The 10,397-nt window shown below is 36.5% G+C and overlaps 1 protein-coding gene across 1 annotated transcript in view; it reads right to left on the minus strand.

Moving 5' to 3' along the window:
* Nucleotides 1-10,397, minus strand: part of CHMP3 (charged multivesicular body protein 3) — a 44,722-nt gene that overhangs the window by 18,293 nt on the left and 16,032 nt on the right. Inside the window, exon 3 of the mRNA XM_010862228.1 lies at nt 1,776-1,955. Coding sequence (XP_010860530.1) covers nt 1,776-1,955 — 180 coding nt within the window. The remainder of the gene's footprint in view (nt 1-1,775; nt 1,956-10,397) is intronic.

Below are 10,397 nucleotides of genomic sequence, written 5' to 3' on the forward strand. Positions count from 1 at the left end.
GATTCTCCAGGCAAGAACACTGGAGTGGGTTGCCATTTCCTTCTCCAACGCATGAAAGTGAAAAGTGAAAGTGAAGCTGCTCAGTTGTGTCTGACTCTTAGCGACCCCATGGACTGCAGCCTACCAGGCTCCTCCATCTATGGGATTTTCCAGGCAAGAGTACTGGAGTGGGGTGCCATTGCCTTCTAGGGCCTTATTCATAGGAAGAGAAAATGCAAAATAAGCTAAACATTTTCTGATGTTGATCCACTAAAGCAAATGCTGAAAAAATTTTAAATAATCTTATTATAGTCAATTGAACACGTACCTTTTCAGCTGGCTGCAGAAAAAAACAGAAGTGAATATGAAGATTTCACTGATGGCTGTAAAGTGTATTTAGTTTTCAAAATAACAGTAAGATTACACTGTTTCTCTCTGGTACTGAATACCTGGCTTGTCCAAAAGGCATATATGTAGGTTATTTATCCAATATTTAAACAGCCTAAATACATCACTTTAGGGCTGAAATAACACAGTTTTTAAAACTTAAGAAGCTACAGTATAAATAGCTCATTTTTTTTAAACTCTTTCTCAATTCATAGATTATTTCTTCAGTATCTGGAGAAAGAAACTGATATATTCACTATTAGGCATAGTAAAAATAAAAACCCACATCCAAATGTTAAAATTGAACATAAAGAAATACTTTCAGAGCCAAATACAACCAAATAATGAATCAGGCACTCATGTGGCACCAGCCTCTACACTGAAACATTCAAGTCTTCTAATTCTTGAATGTGATGTACTCATCAGAATAGTAACTGACAGAGTTGAAGATGCTGTTTGTTTTTTTTTCTGGCCACGCCATACAGCTTGTGAGATCTTAGTTTCCGAGACCAAGGCTTGAACTTGGCCCTGGCAGTGAAAGCATGAGGTCCTAACCATTGGACCACCAGGGAATTCCCTGAAGATATTCTTTAGTGGAAAAATTTCCCTGTAATTTCAGAGTCTGTACTCTGTCAAATTATCTGACAGTCATTTGCTGCCATTCATTCTCAAAGAACTCTAGTTCTGGGTTAGGATTTCTTCATTTAGCCAAAATTAAGTAAGAAAAGAAACCAACTGGATGTAAAATGTAACCTATGCCTCAAGCTGTCAGTGACCTGGAGACAGATGCCTGTGAAAGATGGCAAACCATATTATACTGGATCCTGAAAGCTAAGTAGATTAGTAGGTTTCTTCTTAAATATTATGAGTTAAAAAAAAAAATTAAGTCCATATGTATGCTGAATACCTAACACAAGGCCAGCAGGTTCCTAAGATGTAAGAAAGCCTCAGGCTGAGAGCCAGAGATGAGGAAGAGAAGGAGGGGAGTAAAAGCCAAAGCCAAGCTTAGACTATTTAAAATCCTACTTGAGGCAGCTCTGGGTCCAGGACAGAGGAAGCTCTTTCTTTGTCCTCTCTCTAAGGCCTGGGCCCACTTCTTATTCCTAGGACTCAACCTTCAGGTCATTTTTCAACACTGTTCACATGAGGAAATAGTCTAAATTCTAAATGAAGCAGGTTAAGCTGTAGACGTTCCCATTACTTCAACAACACTGGCAAAAGAAAATCAATAACAGTAAAATAAAAAATGAAAATAGTAAGTATTATTTTGCATTCGTGTAACTCCCCACCTAAGACAATATAAAGAGTAAATGCCAGAACTGAGACTGTTCTTCCTATTCAAGGAAACTAGTGTTAGGATATGGCAAGAGCCTCAGTTAATGAGGTGGTTGTAAGAACTGCTGTCTTACCCAGCTGGTTCTTCATCCCCATGAGCACGGAGTTCATGTGCGCTTTGGATGCATAGAGCTTGCTCACGGCCTTCCTTGACCTGATCATCTCCTTGGCCAGAACCACACAGACATCCTTCTGACCCTTCTTGGCAGCATCTTTCACAGATCGTTTCACTTTTTCTTCTTCTCTTTGGATATCTAAATTTAGAACAGAACACAAAACACCAAAAGATTAAGGGTAAACCAGGAGATGGCATCACTGACTCAATGGATGAGTTTGAGCAAACTTGGGGAGATACTGAAGGACAGCGAAGCCTGGCGTGCAGCATTCCATGGGGTTGCAAGGAGTTGGACATGACTTAGTGACTGAAGAACAAGGAGATTTACTAGCACTGAAATCTGTTCTCATTGTGATCTAAATGTGTCAAGTAGGAAACAGGAGGATATAAACCAAATAAAAATAATAAATTATTTCTAATATTATTTCCAATATCACATTAAAGCAATATAAGTTAAACAGAAAAATAAATCCTATTACACCAGACAAAATTTCAAGACTGCTTTTGCAAGCCCATTCTAACATCTGTTGGTACTGGTATTAAGGAACCTGCAACTTAAGGAAAGCCTGAACATGCTAAAAGTATTACAAAACAGCGTGATGACTTACTGACATACATCATGAAATGATCATGGTAAGTTTAGTTAACATCCATCATCTCATACAGATACAAAACACAGAAAAACATTTCTTCCTTGTGATAAGAACTCAGGATTTACTCTCTTAACAGCTTTCATATATAACATACAGCAGTATTAATTATATTTATCCTGTCATACATGACATCCCTAGTGCTTATTTATCTTATACTGGAAGTTGGTACCTTTTGACCACCTTCATCCAATTCTCACTCCCTGCAAACTCGACCTCTGGTGACCACAGATCTTATCTCTTTTTCTATGAATTTGCTTGTTTGTGGTTTTTTGAACTATAAGTGACCTATAGTACTATGATAGGTCCTGGTGCACAGCAGAGTGATTTGGTGTTTCTGTACATTACAAAATGATCACCACAAGTCTAGTTACCACCCATCATCATAAAAGATATATTATTATTATTGATCATATTTCCCACTCTGTACATTCATCCCTGTGATTCATTTATTTTGTAACTGGAAGTTTGTACCTCGTGATCTCCCTTATCTGTTTCACTCATTCCCCTGCACCCCTCCCTCTGACCACCGTTTGCTCTCTGCTTCAATAACTGTTTCTGTTTTGCTATGTTTGTTCATTTGTTGTTTTTTAGATTCCACATATATGTGAAATCATATAGTGTTTTCTTCGTCTCATTTCACTTAGCATAACTCCCTTGAGGTCCATCATGCTGTCACAAACAACAAGATTTCATTGCTTTTTATGGCTGAGTAATATTCTAGCATATATATGTATACACGCAACATCATTAGCTAGTCATCTATCATGGGTACTGAGGTTGCTTCCATATCTTGGCTACTGTGAGTAATGCTGCAGTAAACACAGGGATGAATATATCATTCCAAATTAGTGTCTTTGTTTCCTTTGGGAAAATACCCAGACATGTAACTGCTGCGTTATATGGTAGTTCTAGTTTTTTGAAGAACCTCCGTGCTGTTTTCCAGTTGCTACACCAATTGACGTTTCCATCAATATTGCACAAGGGTTCCCCATTCTCCCCATCCCAATCCAACAATTTTTATTTGTTGTCGTTTTAATAATAGCCATTTTTCACAGGTGTGAGATAGTGTCTCACTCTGGTTTTGATTTGCATTTTCCTGATGATTAGTGATGCTGAGCATCTTTTCATTTGTTTGTTGGCCATCTGTATGTCTTCTTTGGAAAAATGCCTATTCAGGTTCTCTGCCCATTTTTAAAATCAGTTTTATTGCCTATTTGAGGTTTTTTATGTTTCTATATAACTTTGAGATTATTTGTTCAGTGAAAAATGCCATTGGAATTCTAATAAGTACTGAAATCAATCTATAGATGACTTTGAGTAGTATGGTTATTTTAACAATATTAATTCTTCAAACTCATTCACATGGTATAGTTGTTTGTGTCATTTTCAGTTTATTTCATCAACATCTTACAGTATTCTGAATACAAGTTTTTTACCTCCTTCATTTGATTTACTCCTAGGCACTTTATTCTCTTTGATGCAATTGTAAATGGAATTGTTTTCTTAACTTCTCTTTCTGATGGTTTGTTGTAAAAAAACATAAGATTTCTCTATATTAATTTTGTATCCTACAACTTTATTGAATTCATTTATTACTTCTAATAGTTATTTGGTGGTGTCTTTAGGGTTTTCTATACATAGTATCATGTCATCTTCAAAAAGTAACAGTTCTTCTTCCTTGCCAGTTTGGATCATTTTATATCTTTTTCTTGTCTGATTGTGTGGCTAGGACTTCCAAGGCTATGTTATATAAAGAGCGCAAAAGTGGGCCACCCTTGTCTTGTTCCTGATCTTAGAGGAAATGCCTTCTTTCAGCTTTTCACTCTTGAATATGACGTTGGCTGTAGGCTTGTCATATAGCCTTTATTATGTTGAGTGATGTACCTTCTCTAGTCCCTTTGTTGAGTTTTACATCATAAATGGATGTTGAACTATGTCAAAAGTTTTTTCTGTATTTATTGAGAGGACTGTATGATTTTTATTCTTCAGTTTATTAACGTGGTATATCACAACGTATAATTTGCATAAACTGAACCATCCTTGCGTCCTTGGGATAAAATGCCACTTGATCATGGAGTATAATCCTTTTCAATATACTGGTTAATTTGGTTGCTAATATTTTGTTGGGAATTTTTGCATCTATGTTCATCAGTGATACTGGCCTGTATTTTTCTATTTTGTGTGTGATATCTTTGTCTGGTTTTGACATCAGGGTGACGCTGGCCTCAAAGAATGAGTTTGGAAGTTTTCTTTCCTATTCAAATTTTTGGAATAGTTTGAGGACAGATGTAAACTCTTCTTTAAATATTTGGTAGAATTCACCCATGAGACCATTTGGTCCTCAACTTCTGTTTCTTGGGAGTTGTTTTCTTGCTGATTTAATTTCATTACTGGTAATAGGTCTATTCATATTTTTTATTTCTTCTTGATTCAATCTTTGAAGACTCTATTTCTAAAAATTCACCCATTTCTTCTAGTAATCTGTCCATAGTAATCTCCTATAATTCTTTGTATTTCTCTAGTGTCAATTTTAAGTTCTACTTTTTCCTTTCTGATTTTATTTTATCTACTAGGCCCTCTATTTTTCTTGACGAGTCTAGCTATGGACTTTTAAATTTTGTTTATCTTCTCAAAGAACCACCTTTTACTTTCACTGATCCTTTCTAATGTTCTTTAACTTTTTCTATTTCATTTATTTTTTCTCTGATCTTCTTTATTCATTCCTCCTACTAACTGGGTTTGCAAGTTATTTATCCTAGTTCCTTTATTTGAAATTTTTTTCTTATTTCCTGTGGTAGGCTTATATTGCTATAAACTTCCCTCAGAACTGCTTTTGCTGTATGCCATAGATTCTGGATTGCTGTGTTTCCATTTTCACTTGACTCCACATAATTATTTTTTTCTTTTCTTTTGCTGCACTGCATGGCTTGTGGGATCTTACTTCCTCAACCAGGGATCAAACCTGGGCCCTAGGTGGGAAGAGTACAGAGTCCAAAACACTGGACTGCCAGGGAGTTCCCTGACTCTAAGTATTTTTTGGTTTCCTCTTTGAGTTCTTCAGTAACCCACTGGCTTTTGGGTAGCATACTGTTTAGTCTCTATGAGTTTGTGTTTGCAGTTTTTTCCCCTTTGTAGTTGATTTCTCACAGTATTGCAGTCTCATAGCATTGTAGTTAGAAAAGATGGTTGATAGTCTTTTGATCTTGTTTTGTGGTCCACTGTGTGATTTATCCTGGAGAATGTTCCATGTGTACCTGAAAAGAATATGTATTCTGCTGCTTTTGGATGGAATGTTCTGTAAATATCCAATAGGGTTTGAAATAAAGAGGTGTGAATTTCCAATTTTGTTCTTTTTCAATGTTTATTTTTTTTGCTCTCTGGAATCCCTTGAGATCCCATATGAAGTTTAGGACAGATCTTTTTCCATTTCTTCAAAAAACTTTATTGGGATTTTGATAAGGATTGCATTGACTCTATAGATCACACTGAGTGCTACGACATCTTAACAGTTAATTATTCTAATCCATGAATATAGGATGTCTTCCCATGTATTTATGCCTTTAATTTCTTTCAGCAATATCTTATAGCTTTCATCATAAGCCTTTCACCTCCTAGGTTAAGGTAATTCCTAAGTATTTTATTTTTGGTACTATTATAAATGGCACTGTTTTCTTAATTTTCTTTTCCAGCTACTAGCATACAGAATAATATAACTGATTTTTGTTTTGTATCTTGCTACTTTGCTAAATTCATTTACTAGTTCTAATAGTTGGGTTGTGAAATCTTTAGGGTTTTATACATGTAAGATCACATTACTGGCAAACAGATAATTTAACTTCTTCATCCACAATTTGAAAATCTATCCTGGATAATGTACCTTGTGCACTTAAGAATGTATATTCTGTTGTTGTTGCATTGAATATTCTATATATTGTTGGGGGCCAGAGTGAGGTACTCCGCCCATGGCAAAGGTCATGAGGAAGGAGGCTCAACACACGCAAAGGCGGGATCGAGCCTCAGGAGTCCCCCTGGAACTCCTCGAGCGTCTACCCCCATAACCAGAGCCTGCCTACTTTACTACTTTGTGCTCTTACCTACACCTCTGACTTTACGGGGGGCTGTCCCCCACCACCTCTTTCGGAGAAGGAGTTAACCTAGAGCTCCAGTCAATAAAAACTCTTGGGTGTGACAAGAGTGTTTTAACCTACAAACTCCTCTGAAGGTTCTCTAGCCTGCCTGACAGGCTCCTCCGGCCACATGTGATTGCTCACAGCCTCCCAACCGTGAGAGGCACAAGATGCTTTAAACCCTCTAAAAACAGGTTCTTTAGAGAAGTTAGAAAACTATAAGTATAAGTATAGTGGGCTGATTAGAAATTGTATTGGTGAAGGGTTTTTCATTTGTTGAGCCAATGTTTGTTGCTAAGTCTCCATATCCCCTGCCCTTACACACATTAATGAATATATAGAATTAACCTTTGATATTAATCACGTTAGACCTTAGGCTAAGTAAATTCTTTCCTTAACTAAAACCCACTACACCCTCACCCTGTAGGAATGTAACTTTATTTGGGTGGCGTCTGTTTTGAGAATAATCAGCCCTGGAGAAATAAGTGTCCTGATTGACTGACCGCTGTCACAAGGAGAGGGTCGTAAATTGTCAGCAGGCTCCCCTGGCCAGGAGATGATGTAACACCCCTAAGACCTCTGTATACATTTGTGTGAAGCACCTGACTTTAATAAAAGTCAGGACTGCTGTCCCCACGTGACTTTTGTATAACATCTTAGTGTATAAAAACAGACTCTGGAAAATAAAGAATGGGATCAGTTTCTCGAAATACTGGTCTCCCCATGTCGCTCTCTCTCTCTCACTCTGGTTGAGTCTCCATCTGGAGCGCGGAACCCACCATGCTTACTAATTATGCCTGGGCTTCTAAGATCCAACCGGGGAGGCCTCAGTGTCTCCTCTCCTTCGGGAGAACGGAAGGACGCCTGCGGCCTACGTAAGTGGTGCAAGCTTCTTGTCTTGAAGTTTTATTGGTCCCCCGCGTAAACCAAGCTACTCAGCCTCTTTTCTCCACTGAATTTCCCTACTGAGCTATCCTCATTCTATCACTCTTTATATCCTTAATTAACGTTTAATTAAGCAATTGTTTCCTGATCTTCGCCGATGCCGTCTCTCCTTCGAATACCCTGGATCAGCCGGGGCTGGTCCCCGGCAATATATGTCTCTTGGATCTAGTTGATTGTTGTGTTGTTCAAGTCATCTTTGATCCTTACTAATTTGTCTGATTGTTATATATTCACTTTTGGAAATGAGTTATATTAAAGTCTTCAACTACTGTTGTAGAATCTACTTTCCTTCATATATTTTAACCATGTGTCATTAGGTGCATAGATGTACGTAACTGTTACATCTTATTGTGTTAAAATATAATGTCCTTCTTTGACTCTTATAATCTTTTCTGATTTAAAGTTTATCTTATATTAGTACAGCAACCTCCATCCTTTAAGTTACTATTTCCATGGCATATCTTTTTTCCTTTCTTTCACTTTCAAAACCTATTTGTATCTTTGGATCTAAAGTGAATCTCTTATATACAGGACACACTAGGGTCATTTTCTCCCATTCTGCCAAGATCTATTTTTGATTGGAGAATTTAATTTATTTAAAGTAATTAATATGGGAAGGAAATCTTTAAAAAAGAGGAGATATATGTATACATATAATATACATAATATACAATATGTATACATTGTATACATATATGTATACAATGTTGTGTTAGTTTCTGTACAGCAAAAACTAACACAACATTGTAAAGCAACTATATGCCAACAAAAATTAATTTAAAAAAAGTAATTACTGATGAGCAGGAGCTTAATTCTTCCATTTTGCCTCTTTTGTCTGTAGGTCTTATAGTTTTTTAACTTTGATTTCCTACATTATCTTCTTCTGTGCTTATGTGTCTTATTTCAAGTTCCTTTTCATTTGCTTTTGAGTATAATTTACAGCTACTTTCTTTGTGATTATCATGGTAAATGCACTTAATATACTAATGTGATAACACTAATTTGAATTTATATGAGCTTAACTTTAATATTATACAAAAACTTTACTTCTTTACAGTTTTGTCTGCACCCCCATTCAGTTACTAATGTCACAAAAGTACATCTTTCTGCACTAAATGTTACAAAATAAAGCCTAACATATTTTTAAATGCACAAGTTTCCTAAATCATGTGAAAACAAAAAATGAAGTTACAAACCAAAGTTACAAAAATATTAGCTTTCAAAATTGCCCATGTATTTATCTTTAATGGAGATATTTATTTTTCTATTATAGCTTCAAGTTACTATCTATTGTAACTATCTACAGTAACAGTTTGTTACTATCTATCAACCTGAAGGACATGCTTTAGCATTTCTTGCCAGGCAGGTCTAGTGATAACAAACCCAATGAGCTTTCGTTTAAGTAGGACGGTCACTCCTTTGTTTTGCTGGATATAGGATTCTTGATATACAGGTATCTTCTTCCAGCACTTTAAATATATAAACTCACTTCCTTCTGGCGCTCAATATTTCTGATGAGAAATCTGTTGAAAGTCTTATTCAGGATCCCTTGTATGTGGCAAGCCATTTCTTGCTGCTTTAAACATTCACCCCTTGTCTTTCTATAGTTTGATTATAATATGCCTTGGCATGGGCCTCTTGAGTTTATTCCACCTTAGAGTGTGTGGAGCTTCTTGGGTGGTTATATTCACATTTTTCATGAAATATGTTAAGTTTTTATCTTTATTTCCTCAAATAATCTCTTTGCCCCTTCTCTCTTTCCTTTCCTTCTGGGACATCCACAATGTGTATGCTGCCCCAACTGATGGTTTCCAACAGGTCCCTTAGGCTCTGTTTGCTTCATTTTTTTTTTCCTTCTGTTCCTCAGGCTTGACCCTTTCAATTGTACTATTTTCAAGTTCATTAATTCTTCTGCCTGCTCAACTCTGCTTCTGAATAACTCTAGAAATTTTTTCATTGAATATTATATTTTCCAAGTGCATAATTTCTTTTTGCTTCTTGTTCATGTTTTCTGTCTCTTTACTGATACTTCCATTTTGCTTATTATCATTTTCTTGACTTTGTTCCACCTTACTTTAGTTCTTTGCATGTCTTTAAGATGGTTGTTTTAAAGTCTTGTTTAGTAAATCTGTCAATCTGGTCTTTTTCAGGGAAGTTTTCTGTTCATTCCTTTCAATGGTCCATACTTCCCTGTTTTTTTTTGATACCTTGTGATCTTGTTGCTATTTTGAAAACTGGACATTTAAGCTTTTTAAGATGATAACTCTGGAAATTAGATTTTCCTACTTCCCCAGGGTTTGACAGGCTTTTTTGTTTGGTTTTATTGCTGTAGGGTATCTCTGTACTGAGTTCATCCTGAGATGTAAACTTAGCCTTTTCAGGTCTTTTCAGAACCTGGGTATTTCCCTGGGCATGCACAGTGACCATCTATATTCCTCAGTACATGTGGTTGCTTCTCTTTGTTATTTTTAAAATATTTTATTTATTTGGCCATACCAAGTCTTAGTGGTGGCATGTGGGATCTACTTCCACGACCAGAGATCAAACCCAGGCCCTCTGCAGTGGAAGTACAGTGTCTAAGCCACTGGACCACCAGGGAAGTCCCTGTGGTTGTTTCTGATTGTCTTAGTCCTTGATGTCAGGGATGTAAAATGGTACAGTGCTGTGGAAAATGCTATCATGGCTAAAATTAGTATCTAAAATTAAATACAGAATTAATTACCACTTGACCAATCTTTCCCTCTCCTAATGCCCACCACCCCCCCCCAAATTTATTTAAATACAGAATTAATTACCATGTGACCAATCCTTCCCTCTCCTAAACCTTCTTCACCACCCAGCAACCACAAGTCTGTT

Source organism: Bison bison, unplaced genomic scaffold, assembly GCF_000754665.1.
Source record: "Bison bison bison isolate TAMUID 2011002044 unplaced genomic scaffold, Bison_UMD1.0 scf7180017864480, whole genome shotgun sequence".
Classification (NCBI taxonomy): Eukaryota; Metazoa; Chordata; class Mammalia; order Artiodactyla; family Bovidae; genus Bison; species Bison bison.